General features: G+C 42.2%; 1 protein-coding gene and 1 pseudogene across 4 annotated transcripts; both read left to right on the top strand.

Annotated features, from left to right (window-relative positions):
- Positions 1 to 992: 992 nt before the first annotated feature.
- On the top strand, positions 993 to 10263 carry LOC108892273 (transcription factor 12-like; annotated as a pseudogene).
- Positions 10264 to 10555: 292 nt separating this feature from the next.
- Positions 10556 to 20679, top strand: LOC108892274 (cingulin-like protein 1). Of its 4 annotated transcripts, none has more exons than XM_018689731.2 (20): positions 10556 to 10730; positions 11507 to 11614; positions 12363 to 13349; positions 13423 to 13520; positions 14060 to 14165; positions 14256 to 14351; positions 14448 to 14596; positions 15036 to 15177; positions 15275 to 15487; positions 15590 to 15796; positions 15953 to 16057; positions 16154 to 16306; positions 16537 to 16707; positions 16991 to 17143; positions 18023 to 18112; positions 18864 to 18947; positions 19472 to 19596; positions 19844 to 19952; positions 20055 to 20218; positions 20305 to 20679. In XM_018689731.2, the coding sequence occupies exons 3-20, from the start codon at positions 12390 to 12392 to the stop codon at positions 20381 to 20383; spliced, it is 3204 nt and encodes a 1067-aa protein (XP_018545247.1). In that variant the 5' UTR covers positions 10556 to 10730; positions 11507 to 11614; positions 12363 to 12389; the 3' UTR covers positions 20384 to 20679. The 4 variants fall into 4 exon arrangements, with proteins under 4 accessions (XP_018545247.1, XP_018545249.1, XP_050923888.1 ...); XM_018689733.2 differs by lacking the exon at positions 11507 to 11614 and adding an exon at positions 11070 to 11193; XM_051067931.1 differs by lacking the exon at positions 11507 to 11614 and having other exon boundaries at positions 13450 to 13520.
- Positions 20680 to 20721: the final 42 nt, after the last annotated feature.

Raw genomic sequence — 20721 nt, 5'->3', positions numbered from 1 at the left:
TGTGTCATGTTTCTAGTTTGTACTCCATGTGTCATTGTCACTGCCTTAATGAGTTGAGTATATGGTATGAAGCTTACTCTTGTTTCAGACTTAGTGTTGTAGCCTAGTGTTATAGTAATGCAAGTACTGAAGGAGTTTGTCTAACTATTATAGGGTTAAAAATCTTAGTGAGTTGCTTATTCATAATTAATTTTTTTTCTCTGTTTAGCTCCCCATTAACTGCACTTCAACCAATATTTATTTCAGAGTTTACATAAGAATTAAATTTTCTGACATTATTAATCATGATTATTCACCCACACAATACACTATTACCAATACACACAACCATAACCTATAGTGTTATCTAACTGAATGTTAACATTATTCAGAACAGATAACTAGGGTCCTTGCTCACTTGTGGTTTAATGTTGACAAACTCACGTTAAAATGCACCACTGAGACTCCTTCCTGTTAGCTGAGCACCATGTAGTCAAGCCTAGCAGCAGAAAACATCTTGACATGAAGCAGATTGCTGCTATTTCTATTTGATTTAACCCTGCTATGTTGGAGCAGTCTCTCCACCACTGCAGCCATTATCAAAGGCAGCTTTGATCTCTGTGAGACTAACCATATCCAGACATCGTGGATCACAGAGGCAGAAAATTGGTTGCATGTGGCTGGAGTTGGCCATGGTGGAGCACAGCGTAGGCCCTGAATAGCAAGTTGATATTTCACTCATCTAGCATCATAATGCTGTTTACATTTACAATGGGGAAAATAGTGTACTTGTTTGCTGTTTTTGTACAAGTCTCTGAGTGGTTTTACATTAAAATGACTCTGGAAATTCAAAGACACATGTTCAAAAATAATAATCTCAAGCAGATATGAAGGTTTTGTAGTTTCCAATTCTCATAGTTGTGGTCTTTATTTGCCAGAAAAAAAAGTCTCTTATCATTTGCGATGCCATGATTGATGGTTCCTAAATCAATGCTATGCTAAAAGAGGATGCCATGGTGACGGCCCCTCTCCAGTGGGGGCCAGAGAGGGCGTGCTGGGGCGGGGGTGTGACCATTATTAACGGGTCGCCTGCTATGCTGATGGTAAGGAGGACAATTGGCTTTATCCTCCGCCATATGCTGCCCATGGCGGCTCAGACGGGCCCAGTGTCGGCAGGGGCTCATCTGTTTGGCCTAGCCCACAATCACCATGGGACTCATGCCAGCCAGGGTCATGGCTGTGTGTGTGTGCTTAAGTGTGTGTGTCTTTGTGTGTGTGTGTGCGTGTGAGAGCCTGTGAGTGTGCTTGCACGAGCATACTCAAGAGAGTTTAATAGCCTGCTTTACAGAACTTGTCGTCGGGTAACTGACACCCCATTGATGCTGCGCAGGGAGGTTTATTTTCATTTCCTGGGGCACATCAAAGCAATCGAGGGAGGTGCAGGTGCAGCCCAGACCTCTTGGTGTGTTTGAGTGAGTGAGCATGTGTTGGTGTGTTTTTGTGTGCATATGTGCAGTTTGTAGCCCTGTGCTTACAAGTAAAAAAAATGTTTGGTGTCTTTAGTTTGCTATTTACATTATTTAGTTTCCTACAGGAGAGATCATGGGTGAGACTCAGGTCTCAGGTTTGGTTTCTTTCTGAGGCAAAGCATGCGAAGGCCTGTAATTCAATTTTATTTGGGAGGGAATTGTATCCCAGTCTTCTGAAGCCAGCCGAACCTGATAATGATTAGGGCAGGGATTTCTCATGGTGAATGGTTCCTAAATCCGGATGAGGAGGTGCATGGATCTGCAGCTTATGGATTACCGCAATAGCTCTAAGTGTGCATCAGCTCTCTGCTTTGTTTTCATAATGCTGTTGCTTCAGCCTGCGCTCATAGTACTCATGCGTTTGTGTCAGTAAGATTGATTCAAATAATATAGATGCATTCAAAATTAGTGCATGATTACACTATCTTGTAGTTCAAAGTTGTTTTCTGACAATGCCCTAAATAAGTTCTTCTTTTTAGGTTTATGGGCAGTCTCCACTAATGACGACATCAATCAGAACTCATCTTCACATCCGTCCAACAAGGCCCCCAGCAATGTGTTCGCAAGCACCTTCTTTGGTGAGCTTAACCAATCCAAAATGAACATTATTATTCAAGATTATACATCTCTAATTGGAACATTTTGCTTGGTCCAATGCTGATTCAAACCTTTCATCCCTTTATTCAAACAGCCTTATCCTGTGATCACTCCAGTGATCTGCTTTGCCTGCTTTGATTTCCAAATATTCAACAGTAAAATGTTCAAACCTGGGTCTTTTGTGTTTTTCATTTATTTTCTCATTCATCCACAGTCTTTGAATCCTAATCAAAAAGGCAAATTTCAGGACACAAATACACATAAAATAAAACAATAGACAAAAACAACCAAAAAAATTATACACAATAGAAATACATCAAAAAGACTGAGAGTCTACTGTGATGCTAACAGCATTTTGAGGCTGTATTTAGGCACAGCATTGCTTTGCGTTAAATGCTAAAATCAACATGCTAACATGCTTACAATGACAATGCTAACATCCCAATGTTAAGTAAATATAATGCTTACCTTGCCAACCATCCTAGTTTAGCATGACAGTAAGCTAACATCGGCTAATTAGCACCAGTACAGTAAAAGTAGCTCAAGGCTGATATGAATGTTATTTTTTGGTCATGAAAAAAATGTTGAACAAATTTAAAAAATGACCTGATAATGGTACATTGAAGGATAGTCAGGGGGTCAGAGGAAGTAATTACAGTTATTCCTGAGGGAATTAATATTTTTTTTTACCAAATTTCATGGCAATTCATGCAATAGTTGTTGAGATACAGTATTTCAGTCTTGAGGTAAAATAACCATTCAGACAATAGCATAAGAAATAGAATTAAATTAAAATTTAGTTTATGTCTCATCATTGGAGAGCCTTTAACAATTTTGCATGACATATTATTCTCGGAGCTCAGATAAAGTCACATCTGTTATATTAATTAACATTGTCCAGTCATTTCAGATAAATATAAAGTTAATGTGGCTTTCAAAGTGTAAATTGTGATTTTAAAGGAAAAAAAATATTTGTGTACTGACAAATGATTAGTTGAATTCAACCAGTGGCACATCATGATAGGATTGTTTCCACAGAGGTCGCTGAAGAGCTTCATTTCTGGACTGGCTGCTTGAGATGCTGTTCCAGTGCAGGCTATAACATATCGTTATGCATTTTAGAGGGGACGAGCAATTCGCCCGACATCTGGAATGCTGTAAATGGGCTGAACCAGCAGGGCTATGAAGGTGTACTGGGAGCAGCCACACCCACCAAACACAGCCGGGAACTACAGCAGCCTGCACCCACCACACACCTTGGTGAGTTTACCTCCAGGATCTTGTGTATGTTGACATGGAGCCTTTTGACCCCTGTGTATTTAACTGTGTGTTTGCTCACTGTTCAGGACTACTCTCCACATTCAGTGATGGTGGCTGATATGAACAGGGTCTCCCACCCATGTCCACTTTTCACCGCAACAACACGGCACCACGTACTCCGTCAGTCAACACCTCAGAGAATTCAACAGGTGGGGAAATGGAGAAAATAATCCTCATTGCTTATTTCAGAATATATTGACTGTTCTTTATTCTCACATTATATGATGACTGTTTTTTTTCAGTCTCAGGGAGCCAGGAAATGTATCAGGGTCACAGACAGGTGATACTTTGGGCAAAGCTCTGGCCTCTGTAAGTATGCACCTCCTCAATCCCATCAGACTGACTCATCTATGCCTTGTTATGTTCAAACAGTCAGACCAGACCATATAACCCAAGCCTTGAGAGTCCCAGTGGTATAATGCAAAAGGGAAATAGTATCTCCTCCCTGCCAGTAACAGAGAAGTGCATATTAACGAAGGGATACTTTTGTGCTGCTGGACTTTTTATTGGCTGCTGACTAGTAAAATGACCAGAATTGATGAGTTTAGTTCAGGTTACGAGCCTGCTCCAGAGGCTGTGGCAGCAGCTGTAAAACCTTACGCAGAAATGACAAGTTGTGCTTTTAAAATGATCCATGCCCTGGTCTCACCCCCTCCCAATGCTTCTCTCTCTCTCTCTCTCTCTCTCTCTCTCTCTCTCTCTCTCTCATTCTCTCTGTCTCTCTCCTGTCTGCCATCAGATTTATTCCCCTGATCACACCAGCAGCAGCTTCCCCTCCCAGCTCGTCCACCACCGGTGAGGTCTCCGTCTCCGCTGCCCGAATGCAGCTGAACCTGCAGGTAAACTGGGAGTAACAGATGCAGCCGTTGGTGCCACTCACAGTGAAATATAATTTATTTTTATTTTGTATATCTCAGCCTCTTCATGATCTATTTTGGTTGTTCTCTTCCTCCAGGTACTAACATGTGGCCCCGAGCTCAGTTCAGGCGCCAGTCTCACCACATTATGAGTCCTCACTTATATCACTGGTAAAGGACCTGATTTAATATAATCTCTCTCAGACTGTTTATTCATATAGAGATAAAAATATGATAAATGATAAATAAAACTCATGACAGCATTGCAGAAAATGTTATAAAGTAGAATATGTTCAGAAAATATCAAAACATTCAAACAACTGCATACCCAGGGAAGTAGACTTAAACATATATAAGTGCATTAGCATTTATATATTTTGTGCCATTCTGAAAATATCAACATAATGTATGTAGTAATAATAAACTGTACAAAAAGCAAACCATACACAAAATAGTTTTCACTGTACATAAAGTGCATGAATTGAATTTTTATTTTTTACTTCCTTTTTACTTACTAATAGAGACATTAAAGGAAAATGTCCACATTTTAGGATATAGGTTTATTTGCTTTCTAGCTGAGAAGATCCATGCCACTCCCATTCATGTTCAGCAAATATATTTATGAAGAAATTAGCTTAGCCTATAGCATAGGCGAAATGGCACAGAAACACGGAAACAGCTAGCCTGACTCTGTCAAAAAGTAAACAGAATCCACCTGTCAGCACCTCTGAAGCTCACTAATAGACTTGTTATATGTTATGTTGAGGTTTTACAGGATTTTATGTGCCCGAGCTGGTTGCCTGGCAGCCTGATATCGATCTTCTCATCTAACTCTTGGCAAGAGAGCAAATAAATGTAATTTTCAAAATGTCCAGTCGCTGCTTTAAGCTTTCAATCATTCAAGTAAAAAATGTGTCCTTAGATTTACAGCATATGACTGGTCTTGTTAAATTTGAACACAAAAAATGTTATTTTTTCTGGTTTGAAAAAAATGAATTCTAGAGCTACAATTTGTGGAACAAAATCTCCCACCGTTATTTAACTGAGAGGATGTATAAAAATTCTGCCCTGATTGCCAAATGCCACACAAACAATAATTTGTCTAACAATTTAACAATTTGTCTCCTGGTCTTTTCAGTCTCAGGTGGAGGACCGTCTGGACAGACTCGACGATGTGATCCACGTCCTGAGGAACCACGCTGTGGGCCCCACAGCCGGTCTGCCCCTGACATCCACGGCCTGCTGAACCAGACCCAACATGGCCACCCGGGCTCTGCCAACACCCTACCACTCACCTGTCACACTCCAGCCATGGTTAAGAACCATTACTTTGAAGTATTTAAGGAAGGACAGGGCAGTGTGTATGGAAATTCCATGTTGTGTGTACATGCAATGTGTGTGCAGTATGACTGTGTGCTGGTGTCCAGTTTCAGGAATTTTCCACTTGCTATGTCTGCATGTTTTCCTCATGTAAAGGTTGTTGTCCTTGAAATAGGAAACTGAGCACAATGGGGAGAGCGCTGTGACGCGTCGCCCTTGTATGGAGAGTATGTGCGGACTCTAATTCCACTGTGGGGTGATGGGAGAGCGCCTGCATCGTGCACTCCCATTCCAGCATGTTTCCCTTTCAGCAGACCACGGGGATTTTAGCCCAGCTGGAGTGGAAGTATATGCAGGGGAAAGGGGTTTTTAGTCTAATCCTTTGGGGGAGGGGGGGTATTAAATTCTCTCACTTTTTTTTTTTTTTTTCAAAATGATTTGTCGGTTAGGAGTGAATCATTCCTGAAGAGAATTAGGGGTATGTTTAGGGAGTATATAGTAGTTTTAAGGGGAGGATTAAGATTGTCTGAGATTAAATTAATTCTGTAGAACGAGAGATCCACTCAGGGTTACATCGGAAATGAGAGGGCAGATGTTGGTTTTGTGACTTATTTCTCATTAGAGTTGTATACTGTATGTGACTGAGCCAGGCTCGCTGACTAAGAAAGATTTATGGAGCCACGGCATCATTCTACAGTTAGAGAATTTTCAAGTGCTCAGGAGTTCAGCTGAGGACGTATGAACACATGAATACTGTACTTATCTCGTCCCGCTCTTTGTGTGTCATAAAGGTTGAAGCTGTCAGCATGAACAACAACCACTCAGCCTTCCAGAGCCGCACACAAAATGGCCACCCATACCCAGCCAGACAGAGGGCCACACTTCAACCCATGCAAGGTGAGTTTTTCCTCTCATCTATCCACTGCTGCATGCCTGTATTTCCCCTCCTTTTTCTGCAGTTTTCAGCCTTTGAACTATTAGGACTTAAGAGATTTCACAGTTTTTATATATATTTTTTAATGTGTGATATCCCACAGGAGGTCTGGGAGTTCAGGGGAATTTAGAGCTGAAGATGGAAAGTGGGGAAAGGGAGGAGATGATGCACACCAATCACAGCCACAGCTCTGACAGCCAGAGATCAGATGAAGAGAGCGAGCACAAGACACAAGGAGAAAACAGTGCAAGGAACAGGTAAACACTCACTCACTTCCTTGCTTTCCTCTGAGGAAAAAAAACAAAACAGAATGCACCTGGTCAGAAAAACTATTTTATTGTGTAAAACCTGCTGTGGAAAATGACTGTAAAAGAAAAAACTACCCCATACTTATTGTGCTGATTATGCGTAGTCAGGCCTTTCTGCTGAAACATGTGCTGCTCAGCATTCATAAACTGTATTTTGTGACACATTAATGGAGCAAAATCAACATTTATAGTTGTTTTTTCCCCCAGATTTATGCACTATACATCTAACGTGATTACACAAAAGATTTCAAAATTAAAGTCTCTCACTCAAAGCATTAGCGCCCTCTTGCCATTCAGTTACACTAATTTAAAATACTGTCAAACCCCCTCCTGTGAAGGACAGCTGTGTCCACGGCAGTCTATTTAGCTCCGCCTCATATTTCTTCCTCATGTCGCTTGAAGTTCCAGTAAATTAAATGATGAAAAAGGGGAGGGATAAGAACAGCTGCTGGGACGTACAGTCCATGGCTAAGACATCAGGGTGAACACCTCTGTCAAATAGATACAGTCCAGGCTGAGTTTTCACTGCACTTGTATTCTTTTTGACAAGGGCTGCAACTAATTATTAGCATTATTGATGATTGATTGTAAGCTCTGTAAGACAGTGAAAAATGCCTGTTACTAGTTCCCAGAGGCCGGGGTGAGGCCAACAAATTATTTGTTTTGTCCGGCCAACAGTCCAAAACACAAAGACATTCAAATTTCAGATATAAAACTGAGAAAAGCAGCAAACCCTCACAGCTGAGAAGCTGGAACAAAGCAACATTTAATGTTTATTGCTTAATAAATTGATTGAACTATTAATCAAAACAATTGCAGATTCATTTTCTGTTGATCTATTAATTGACTAATTGCTTCAGGCCTGTTTGTGACATCGGACTTGATCATTGTTGATAAACGAGACACCGGAAAACATGGATATACAAAGTCAGCGCCCTTAAAACCGTACTGTACATCTTGAAAATCTCACAGATGAGACAGTATGTCCAGATGTCTCAAGTCTCAGAGGTCACTTCAGGACAAACCTCTGAGTGCAGGCTTTCTTTTGATTTAGATCTATAATCTAGTTGATCAGTGCTGGCATATGTGAATGACCTAGAGCAACATTTTTTTCTATAGAACACTGTTTTGGTTTTCTATTCAAACCAAATGATGATGTAATGGAAAATAAACAATTATTAAAATATAATAGAAAGTGCATCTCTTTACTCATCTTTTTACTGAGAATGGACACTGATTGATTAAAAAAATGTTTTAAAAATAAATGCTCTGAGGACAGAGTCTGCTGTTAATATTCTATGTAAACCTGTTTCACAAAACAAATACGAGTGCATCACATGACCTCAGTGACCAGCAGAGGGCAGAGAAATCCACAGAATAACTCATCAGTCCTCTTGGGTGTAATCCACTGAAGCTTCCACTAAGATGCGCCCAAACTTGAATTTCAATTTTAAAAAATTTCTGTATTTTTCACGTACCTTCTTCTTGTTGCAGCATCCATGAGGATGAGGACCTGAGCCCAGAGCAGAAGGCTGAACGAGAGCGCGAGAGGAGGATGGCCAACAACGCCCGCGAGCGTCTGCGTGTACGGGACATCAACGAGGCTTTTAAGGAGCTGGGTCACATGTGTCAGCTGCACCTGAAGAGCGAGAAGCCGCAGACCAAACTGCTGGTGCTGCACCAGGCCGTGGCGGTGATCCTCAGCCTGGAACAACAAGTCAGAGGTCAGTGCATTGCTGCTGCTGCTGCAGACCCAGATGTGCAGGGAGGCAGGAGAGGCTGTAAAGATTGTCTCCCTGTCAAGTAAAGCAAGGGAGACTGTGAAAATAAGATAGCTAGTGCAGAAGAGTATCCAGTTAGTGATAGTCAATAACTGATAGAAAAGTTAACAGCCAAAGCAGAGGTCATGAGGTATTTTCCAGCTGTTTCCCCTTAACTAAAATATTTGAGTGGGCATGACACAGGGGATGGAAATGAATAACTTCCCTGTACAACCACGTGTCTTCAGTTTCTTTATTTAGTCAAATTCTAACTCTATTGTTTGTTGAATCCCACAGAGAGGAACCTGAACCCGAAGGCAGCATGTCTGCCGAAGGAGAGAGGAAGAGAAGGCGTCTACAGTCATGACGGATCCACAGTCCATGCATCTGGCTTTTCATCCTAGTCTGACTGACCCGACAAACCCCATGGGCCACCTCTGAGCATCTGACAAAAACCACAACACGTCCAACATTAAGTATTTAACATTAACATATAACAGTTTGATGTCAGTGGGGGATTTTTGGGAATATTCATTTTTGTATATAAAGCACAAGTAACATAGACAGAACTCTTCACAAATTCATTGATAGTATTTACACAAAGAGTCTGTCTTTATATTTTATGTCACTGTGTTTTTCATTTCCAGGTGTTGAGTGAAGAGCATCCCAGGCGTCTCCCAGCGTTTCCTCTGAATTCGGATCAGAGCGGAGACATCCACCTCTCTGATTGTAAAGTGTGACGCAGTTGAACAATCATCTCCTCACTCCCCAAATGGACTTCTAACTTTGTGCCTAAACTTTACTTGTAACAGACAAATGCATTGTAAGCTGCAGATGTTTTGTACATATTTTGTATATTTATTGATTATCTTTATGTTCGATTATATCAGAATGGATGAAACCCAGTGAGCGGTGAGGTGTCATCTGCAGTTGTTAATTTTTGGCAGAGCCAGATATATTTCTGTCTTGACTTTTACAGTGTTATCACTATTTGCCATGTACGCTTCCACCGAGCTCAGAGGACTGACATTACCACATTTGCGCGTTCAGACGATGGATTTCATTTGTCCTGTGGTTTCTGTGTGTGTGTGAGTGTGTGAGTATTGCAGGAGTTTGACCATTCTGTGAATGAACAGATCTCCGAGAATGTTCTGTAACGTGTGGGCATCATCTGTTATTTGTATATTTGTTATAAGTTTGTGTTATGGCACTGTCAACAAGATTACACTTACTGAAACACTGGTGGACAGATCTCCTCTTCTTCTCCTCAGTGTAATTATTGCTCTTCAGATGTAGTCAAAGCTCTTTGCATGTTTGAGTTTTTAATAGAACATTTTGTTTTTTCTAAGTTATCTAAGTTATCTTTTATACAGATATTGTGAATTTAATAATGTCTCTATTTGCTTTTTTCCATTCTGATTTTACACAAAAGACTTCCTGTGCAGTTTTGTTAGATGTAGCCACATTTCATGCTCTGAGCAATACAGTATTACAGAATAATTGATGTCTTGTTTGCTTATCACACTGCTGAACAGATAATGAATAATAATCAAGAATAATCTGAAATACTCCTATCATAACATGTACAGTATGTGTACAGTTTGAAGTAGCCTACAGGCATGTGTCAAAATAATAATGTAGCAATAAATGTCATTTTTCAAATAATTTGAGTCTGTGTGTTCTGTAATAAACTGCAAAGAGCAACGTCAGAGGATCAACTCCAGGGATAGATAGATAGATAGATAGATAGATAGATAGATAGATAGATAGATAGATAGATAGATAGATAGATAGATAGATCAGCTCCCACCAAAAGCCGTTCATAACTTCAGTGGATGAGAATATTACAGTGTGATAGATGGGTTGAATGTCTGACACGGAGCAGGCAGTGAACGCATCTCCGAGCGGGACAGTGTGATCGTGTCCGGGCGGAGGAGGAGGAGGAGGAGGGAGGAGGAGGTCAGTCTGAGCGGACAGAGGAGGAGGAGGACTCAGCACTCAGACTGGACACACGGCGGGCAAGTTTCACCTCAGATCGATGTCTTTATAACTCGTGTTTACTCAAAGGAAGAACCACGTTATTGAACCTTTAGCGACGTGTAGTGGTTTATGTGCTGCGCTCAGTGGTGAGTTCAGGGATCATAATGTACTTTTTTTCACTTTATCTGTTATGTTCCTCCTATAAAACGTATATGAGACTGACAGTTTTATCTCATATTTCGCGTTTACGTGTCTTTAATGTACCCGTTCGTCTGTATATCCTGTATATCTGTGTGTTTAGAGGTGACAGTGAAGTTCATCAAGAAAAACGGGATAAACGCAGATCAGACAGCAAATAAACTTGTAGCCTCTTCGCAAGTAAAAATTAAGAAATATTTTGCCGTCACTCTGATAAATCACACTAATAAAGAGTTATAAGCTGTAATTAATAGCGTTATTAATGGTTAATAGATTATTTATTTCAGAGTACAGTTAAGCCATTAAGAAGAACATCAACGAGGTTGCCAGGTTGTGTAAAATCCTCCCTCTGTAAGACACCGTGCTCTTTAATTCATTAAGAAGACCCCTCACAAGACCAGTCACCTTCTGGTAAGTATCTGATGTTGATAAGTTGATGTAATGAAAGCCGGATTTGTGTGTTCAAACAGTCTATTTGAGCAGACTTTCTGTTTGCTCTAAAGACAAAGAAAGTGACACATTGGAGGAGGTTTTTCTCTTTTCTTTTCCTCAACCTGGCAACCCAAAAAATGTATTCTCATTAATGACTTCTAACTGATCATAACTTTGTAGATAAGTTACAAAATTATGATCTCAAAAATGACTAGGGGCTTAATTTGTTGACCATGTAACTGCAGTGTCCCAGGTTTGAGTCTGACTTATATTGCACATGATCTCCCCTCAGTTCCTGTGAGCCTTCTAATGAAGACAGAAAACCCCCTAAAAAAAAAGTCCATCTGAGTGGACTTTCTGATGACATTAACGAATCCTAAAACGTAACTAAAAGGACCTGGTAAGTGCTGTGCTGGAGGAGGATTTTGTATAACCTGGCAACCCAAAACTGGAATCTTATTAACAGTTTTAAACTGATCAATAAAGCATTAGTGAATGATTAATAACTATAAATGTCATCAACTATAAAAGTAATTTGTTACAGTGTATGAACCTTTTATGAAGGATACCATAGTAGAAAGTGGCATTAATACTTTTCTCTCTAAACTCATGTTGAATGAGCTGCAGTCTGGAGTGTTATTAATGAAAGTGTCCATGCTCAGGATGGTGCTCTTAAGAAGATATTGTTTTGTCTGTGGCACAACGCCTCTTGTGTTCTTGTGCTTCAGCCTCACAGTAACATATTTGTTGACTAACATTTTCCTCAAGTGTTACACCATGAAGTGGGTGACGACACCCAGGAGACCTCGGCCAGTTGCAGTCGTCATGCAGATGGCTCAGCTTTGGCTGTACAATAGTACACTGTCATTAGCACACAGAGGGAGCTGTTTTCATTGCACAGCAATATCAGGCTGCTGTCAGTGTCCATTTATTGTGTCTCTATGTTGGATGAGTGCAGCTGCGTGAGGAGCTCCCTGGATGTCAGTGACTGTGTCCCGCTGAAGCTCCAGCCCCGTTCCAGTGTTTTGTAAACACTAACCTCAGCCTGACCAACCTGATGTATCAGTTTTCTCACTTTCCCATGCAGGATTAGTCTCTGTCAAATGCCTCTTTTTTAAAAACTTACCTGTCTGTTTTTTTCCTCCCAGTTGATCTCTTAATCTAGTGGAGTCAGTATGGAGTCTCACAGACTGAGTGGCTCTCCAGACATCAGGATACAGAGGGACTACACGCAGCAGCACAGTCCAAGAGGAAGCCAGGACAACTTGTTTGGAGTGAGGGTGCAGGTTCAAGGGATTAAAGGTCAACCTTACGTGGTTCTGAACAGTTCTGGCCAGGAGAGCCACAGGGACATCTCTGTCATCACTCACCAGGCAGGATACAACCCGGGGATGGTGAGGAGGTCTGTGGATGAAAGACACTCTCCAGCTGAGACACAGAGGACTGCAGCCTCCCCTGTTTTTCATTATCAGAAACACCCAGAGATTCTGAGACCTTATGACCCTGAAAGTAATAACCTGAACCTGGTCATCCCTTCACAAACCCGACCTGGACTCCCCCCTGAGACAAACCAGACTGTTAACATGACCAAACCCAGGATCCCTCTGCCAGCTGAAGGCCCAGGGGGAGACCAGGTTGAGGTGGCCCAAGACAAGTCACCTCCCTCAGGTGGACACCTCCCTGCGAGGACCCCAAACTCAGTGGACACAGACTCCATCTTATCAGTGGGGAGGCTGATAAGCCAGTTCAACAACAGCCAACGGAGGGGAAGGGGTGCCCCCAGGAACAGGCTGGACCCAGAGCAGTGTCGGAGGTCGCGCAGCGTGGACAGTGGGCGAATCTCGGACTCCTCCTCGTCCTCCTCTTCTTCCAGCATACCCTCGTCTCTGAAGAGCGTAAGGGGGGAGACCCCAGGTGGGGTGTATCCTCCTGGGTCAGCCAGGGCTCGACTCCTCGGCAGAGAGGCCTGTGTGGGGAATAAAAAGGAGGAGAACAAGACTAGCACACTGCAAGGACATCATGGAAAAGAGATGATGTCTCCACATGCTGCAAAACTGCTTCACAGAAGAGAGAAACCCTCTCTCTCTGGATCATGTAGTGACCAGACTGATGATTCTGATGAAAGAGATACACAGGTAATGAGATTAGCTTCAGAGAACAGCTGTCCTTTTAAAGGTTGTATTTATCTGCTGTATGTTCTCTAACCAGGTCACTCCTGATCTTCTGAAAGGACAGCAAGAACTCTCAGTGGACTCAACTGAAGACACAACAACAAAACAAATACTGTTCACGTACCTCAAGAATGGGTAAGCTCCCCTCAGCTTTCATCTCATTTAGTTAAAGGAATAGTACAACATTTTTGGAAATAATGGTGATTTGCTTTCTTGCTGACAGACAGATGATACTACTTTCATGTTTGTAGCATTGTTAGCCAGCAACTGCTTAGCTTAGTGCAAAGGCAAGGCAACTTTATGTTTATTACACCTTTTAAACATTTGCATTTCCACCTTCAGTTGAAGATCCATTAGTGTGTAGTGTAGTCGGTTAAGGGGTCACTGATCCAGCTGTGTGTGCTCAAACACACAGCGGTCAGGAATGCAAAGCATGAACAAGTTTCCACTGATAAATAAGTTATTCACAGGGAAAGTTTTTGAGATCCACCGGTGCCTATTTTCAAATATGTGTTGAGTTATTTCTTTTAAAAAAACTGTGAATGCCCTTACACAAACTCACACCACTCAGAGGCCTGCACTGCTATGCATTTGTTGAGCTGGCCACTGACCAGACTTCATTTTATGATTACACCCTGTCAGTGTGTTTGTGAAATATTTTTTTCGCCTCTCAGGACGACTGATGATGACTCCACCACTGAGAAGAAAGTCAACCTACTGCTTGAAAGGATCAACAAGCTCAAGTGGAGGACTGCTGAGAATGTGGAGGAGGAGGAGAAAGTGAGTGTTGGGGATGAGATGTTTGCCAATGTTGATAGTTGTTCAACATGAGTCTGAAACTCCTATAATGATAACTCTCTTTTCATGCAGAATTATGAAGCTGAAGTGGAGCAGTTGCAGGAGAAACAGGCAGCGCTGGAGAGCGAAGTATCTGAGTTAAAGCAAAAACTGGAAACTGAGGTGAAGGTGAGGTTTGATCCCATCCTGCTGATTCACCTCTAAACCACTCACCTCCTGTTCCTGTGACTGATCATGTCCCTTTTCTGCTGTTGTGTTGTGCAGAATGAAAAGACTCTAGCCAAGGCCTGTGAGAAGGCCAGGACAGAGAAGAAGAAACTTCAGGAAGAGCTGACCAAAAGTCAGACAGAGCTCAGCAAACTCAGGGACAGACTGGCTGAAATCGAGGCAGAACTTCAGTCCACCAAACGGGAGTAAGGATTTGACCTCTTAGTCAGAAAAGTTTCCAAGTAGATGTATATTCCCCAAAATGTCAAACTATTCCTTTAAATGACTATTGTAGGTGTCTAGTTTCACCAAAGAAAGTAGATGTTTAGGGCTAAACTGAAAACCCGCACACTTCAGCTCATTGATGTGCTCCACTTTCTTTAAGGAAGCTTCTGCTCATATGCTCATGCTCATAGGTCATTCAAGTGAACTGTAATGTGTGATCGGATTAAGGTCATCAGACCGAAAGCAGAGTCAAATACCATTTGGATTAAGTGTGCAGATATCTGTTCTTGTTATCTAGTCCTATACAGCACTGCACTAAAACTTAAAAGCAGAGTGAGCAGGCTTATTTCCTTGATACTAAATGTGGAACTGAAATATGTCTGTCTTTCCTGCATATTTTTGTTTCTCCTATGCTGTCAGATTGAGTCAGATGAAGGCAGAGAGAGAAAGATCTAGGACGGAGATGAAAGACCTTCAGCAGCAGCTCTCTGAGATGCACGATGAGCTGGACCAAGCCAAGAAGGCGGAGGTGATAAATACGGAGAAAGAAATCCTTCTGAAGGTAAAAGAAACCAGGTGTAGATCAAATCAACAGCAGCTGTAAAGATTCTTTGCTGGACTCAAGGTGGTGACACTGTATTTTAATGGATGTCTGTCAGGATATGGTGCAGATGCGTGCAGACTTCCAGGAGATGCTGCAGGTGAAGGAGGAGCAGGAGGAGGTGCTGCACCGGCGGGAAAGGGAGCTCAGCGCCCTGAAGGGGGCGCTCAAAGACGAGGTGGAGACTCATGACAAGTACATCGCCGCTCTGAAGGATGAATACGAGCAGGAGCTGGAGAAGCTGCTCAGGGATTTAGATCTGGCCAAAGAGGTAACAGGAGAAGACTGTTTTGATTTCTCATTTTCCAAAAACTATAATGTGGTTTATTTCGCTTTTCATGTTCATCACTTATTACTCCAACCTGTCTTTTAGAGCAATGCTCTGCTGGGTAAAGAGAAGGTGGAGGCAGAGGAGGAGAAAGGTGCAGCCAAGGTGCAGCTGAAGGAGCTCAGCCAGGAGAGAGATCAGCTGAGAGGAAAGGTGCAGGAGCTCAACAAGAAAGTGGATCAGCTAAACCAGGCAATCCAGGAGGCTAAAACCACAGAGAGACTGCTGGAGCAGAGAGCAAAGCAGCTGGAGGTGGGCAGAAGGTGTGGGTGGGGGTGTGGAGGGATTCTACATGGGAACAACAACAACATTTGTTTTTTTTAAATCCATGTTTATTTAAATCCATGTCTGCTTTGATCTGTCATTTTTATGTATATGGTTGTTGTTGTTGTTTGTCTTGTTCCTCAGAGGGAAAAGCAGCAGGTGGAGGAAACGCTAAAGGATGTGAGGAGGAATGAGGAGGAGATGTGTCAGTCAAACCAGTCGCTCCTCGCTCGGTTGGAGGACGTGCAGGTAAGGCCGGGTCGCTCTCGGCCTCAGAGGAGCAGCTTGTAGGGGGGCATATTGGAAAGCTCACAGTTTCCTCTTTCATCTGTTTGCTTTTGACAGGGTAAGATGACCAAACTCAATCATGAGCACCGGGACCTGAAGGAGAAACTCAAGGAGGAGAGGAGACAAAGAGAGGAGCTGTGGAAGATGAAAACCGAGCTGGAGGACGAGAGGAGGCTGCAGGACCGGGCGGTGGAGCAACTGCAGAGGAAGGTGAGAGGTGGACCTGGAATATTTATCAGGCCCTATGGGAAAATTCAACATTTTTTGGAGCCAAACGAGACCTAATAAATCTGTTATCTTAACCCTGAAGCCACATGAGATCAGCAGAAATGGCTGATATTTCTTGCACTATCATAGTTTTCTTTCATCCCATATGTTCATATACCCTAACGGGCCTGCTTATCTCACTGTTGAGGCTCTTTGTTTATGTGTCTGGTCAGATGAATAGCATCATGGAGGAGTGCGAGGCGTCTACAGATGTACTTCAGAACCAGGTCGACGAGGCCAGAGAAAAGAGTCAGAGGGAGTTGGCCGAGCTGCGGAGACAGCTGCAGGAAAAGGGAGCAGAGCTTGAGAAATCCCGACAGGCAGCCAAAAAGCTGCAGGAAGAGGTGTGGTACTCATTGTCTCTCTGATTCATCAGGTTGGGGGCTCTGTCTGAGTCACTAATAAAATAAAAAGACAGCGGCACAGTCAAAAGGAGTTATGACGCTTTGTTTCAGAAATTTTTTGGAATGAAATTTAATAAAAATATTTTAAAAATGTCACCAGACTTGATTAATTCAGTTATTTTTAATAATGTCTGAGTCTGAGTGCCCACTGCCCGACACCAAACCGCTGAATGTTACCTTATCTCATAGTGTGTGTTTACTCAGTGGTCTGCTCTGTGCTCAGCTCCTTCCTCTGGAGGAGGATCTGCAGCGGTGTCGCAGGGAGCAGCAGGAGGCCCAGCTGAGGGGCCGGGAGCTGGAGCAGAGGGTGGAGGAGCTGGAGAACAGGAACGCAGCCATAGCAGAGGAGAGAGAGCGGCAGGTTAAACTCATGGAGGTAAAATGTCCTGAACTCACTGAACTAAAATAAAATAAAAATAAAAATTCATCCAAATTATGATAATGTAAGAGTAGATATGAGGACATTTCTAAGGGTTTATTAATGCACAGTATCTGCCAACAATTATGAGCTATCCTATGATTAATAATATTCATATTGTTATTACAACTGTGCTTTATCATGTTGTCATTCAAGCCTTTTTTAAAACTTTTTTTTCGAATCAAAATGTCTTTGAGTGAAGCTACAAGTTCAAGTCTTCATTGCACACTGAAGACCATGGGAAAATTTCAACCATAAACTGTGCTCACTCTTATTAAAGCAGTCAAACATTCTTTTCTCTATCACATGTTTTGAAGTGTTTATCTGTTCAGGTGCCAGTATTTGTGCTCATTTGTCCCTGTGAAACATAAGGGTGCCGAGAGGATCCTTGGCCACAGCATCTCACAGCTCAGCACTGTTTGTCTTGCTGATGACAAAACATTACACAGTGGCACCAGCGTGCTCACTGTTGACACTGCGTATCAACCGAGGAAGCACATGTTTACTGTGAAAAGTTATCAGACCTGTCTGGGTGTTCTCAGGAATCCTCTTTCACTTTTATCCCCCTTCCCATTGTCAAACACTCACATCCATACAGGAATCTTGAATTTATTGTAGGTTTTTCCAATGCTATTATCTTTGTCTTACTGTATTTTCCCACCAGCCTCCTCATGTACTATTACCCAATAACCCTTCTCTCTGAGTCAGTTTTCTAACCACAGCCTCTGGGGATAGATTCATCAAGTCCTCTGTGCTGGTAAACATTGTTGTGTAGTGTAACATAAATTAACTTGATGATGGTTTGATACATTCTTCCATGTTTTCTTCTCATCTCAGGGACACATCAGTAACCTAGAGGAGGATCTTAATGATGAGCGCAGCAGTGCTGACCGCCTGATGGAGCGGCTAGACAAAACCAAAGAGCAGGCAGGTTTACTCCTTCACTGTCTTCTTTTTCTACACAAAGCTCTTGTTTTGCATTTGCTAACATTCATAAATTTCCCCCGACTCCGAAGACACAACCCATCAGTGATGGAATTATGTCTCAAGCTTGAACACCCAGCCCTACATCTGTTTTTATCAGATGTAGGGCCGAGTGCTCAGATTTCCCCTCAGACACTGAAAGCTGCTGATCCATACGTTCGCAGCAGCTCGTTAAACAAGTTTTGTTTTTGTTTCTTAACACTGAGTTGAGCCCTGAAATATGACTGAACCCCCTCTTCACATATATGTTTTTCTTCATCTGATGCCATCATAAGAGGCTCACATCCTCGGTTTGTCTGTAAAGTAGGCCACCATTCATAGGAGAAAAGTGGTGCAGACTAATTGACACACAACACTGTTTTGGGTGCAGCACAAAGACAAAAAACAGCTAACTATTGTGAGCAGCTATTCACACTCCCTTCACTGGGCCTCTGGATGTTATTAGAGAGGAGAGAGCCCTCAGTTCTGATGTGGCCGCTCAGAACAGACAGCATTTCCTCTGGGTTTAGGAATTAAGCTGGAAACCTTTCATTTAACCTGCAAGTAATTGTCAACATGCCCTGCCCTTTTTAATAACATACGCTTGTGTTTTCAGTTAAAATCGAAGGGAGCACATACAGTATAACTTACAAAACATTTCTGTTATGCAATATATTGTGACTGAAATTGTCTCTCTCTGGGTGGTGTGTGACAGATGGATCAGATTAGGAATGAGCTGATGCAGGAGAGAGCAGTCAGACAGGACCTGGAGTGTGACAAGATGAGCCTGGAGAGACAGGTACTGGCCCCCTGACCCCTCACACTGCCAACACTGGACAACAAACCAGAGCTGAGACATTTTTTGACAAAAGATTCTCAGCACAAATTCCACTAACTGATGCCAGAGACGTGGGTTATGATCTCCATACCATAATGGAATACGCCAGCATTACATTATACTATAAAAACTAGAGAAACCCAGTCTTCTGATGAAGATCATGAGATGTGACTGAAAGCTCTGGACAATTTGGGTTTTCTCTTAAACAAAGTTTCTGTTTGCATTCAGTTTTAATCACCAAAATGCACTGTGTGAATCCTTGAGGTCAAAGGTCAGTGGAATAATGTGAAACTATTATTAGGATTGTGTATCATGTAATCTGTATGTTCTTCCACAAGAAAAACAAGAGTGAGATTCAGAAAAACATGCGTTGCTCCATGGTGCTACTGGAGGTCAAAAAATTGCACAGGGTACCTTTAAATTTTTCCTCATTAATGACATTCTCCCATTTGATTTTCTCGCCGTTTGATTTTCACATTTGTCAGAATAAAGACCTGAAGAGCAGAGTGACTCATCTGGAAGGATCACAGAGGTCCAACCAAGATTCACTGGTCTCCAAACTTAACAGCCGCATCCAGGAACTGGAGGAGAGGCTGCAAGGAGAAGAACGGTAAGTATTTGCATGTAATATTAGTAATAGATATAAATGTATATAGAGTTTGTATTTGCCAATGTAAACACTTTGGGATAATAGCTCCATCAGATACTTAATGGTAGCTGTGGAGCAGTGACCCCACTCATATCACTTTCCCTGTGGTTGTAAGAGTGAGAGTATCTCTGGTCTGAACACACCGGGAAGGTGTTGAGTTACAGGAAGCTGCAGTGGCGATGTGATCTCTTGGTGCTTTTGCCCTTAGGGACAACAACAGCCTGCAACAAGCCAACCGCAAGCTGGAGCGCAAAGTGAAGGAGATGAAGATGCAGGCAGACGAGGAAACCATCAACCTACAGAACCACAGAGACCAGGTAGGTCTCATCTTTAACCACAAGAGAAAGAAGCTAAGTAGTAGAGTCAGGGGCAGCAGACTTGACCCATGATTCACTTGCTCACTTTTGTGAACTCCGCAGCTGACTCAGAGGCTGAAGACAGCGAAGAGGCAGATGGATGAGGCGGAGGAGGAGATTGAGCGTCTGGAACACGCCAAAAAGAAGCTGCAGAGAGAACTGGACGAGCAGATCGAGGCCAACGAGCAGCTTCACGGCCAACTGAGCGCATTGAGGAATGAGATGAGGTGACCACTCACTTTTTGCCACCGAGTTTCTATGTTTGATGTCTAACTAGTGGTTTTATTCATTTATTTATTTTTTGCCTCAACAGGCGAAAGAAGAAATCACCTCCTCTCATTAAGGCTGTGGAGGATGATGCAAAAGACATGGATGACTTTGGCTCCGACTGATTGACTGACTGGGGAATCACTGGTTTAATAATTCTGCATATTAACAACTCAGGTGTGATTTCATAATGTTTCCAGTTGTGAGCAGCATGGCACCTTGCCAAGGCTGACCTCTTGTGGCAATATGTATAACTACAATATCTGACAAACTGATGTTTTACAATGTGACAGACAAACTCTTGATTTATTTACTCAAACTGATTTATTTGTTTCCTAAGTTATTCCATCACTGTGTGAATTAATATGGTGCAAATTGCAAATCTTAAACTGATAAATAAAATAAAAAATTATTAAAATGCTTCATTCCTCTTTATACATCTCCAGTAAAGTCAAACTGAAAT

Source organism: Lates calcarifer, unplaced genomic scaffold (assembly GCF_001640805.2).
Source record: "Lates calcarifer isolate ASB-BC8 unplaced genomic scaffold, TLL_Latcal_v3 _unitig_214_quiver_1824, whole genome shotgun sequence".
Taxonomy (NCBI): domain Eukaryota; kingdom Metazoa; phylum Chordata; class Actinopteri; family Centropomidae; genus Lates; species Lates calcarifer.
Note: the sequence above shows the minus strand (reverse complement) of the source record. Positions and strands in the feature narration are given on the sequence as shown.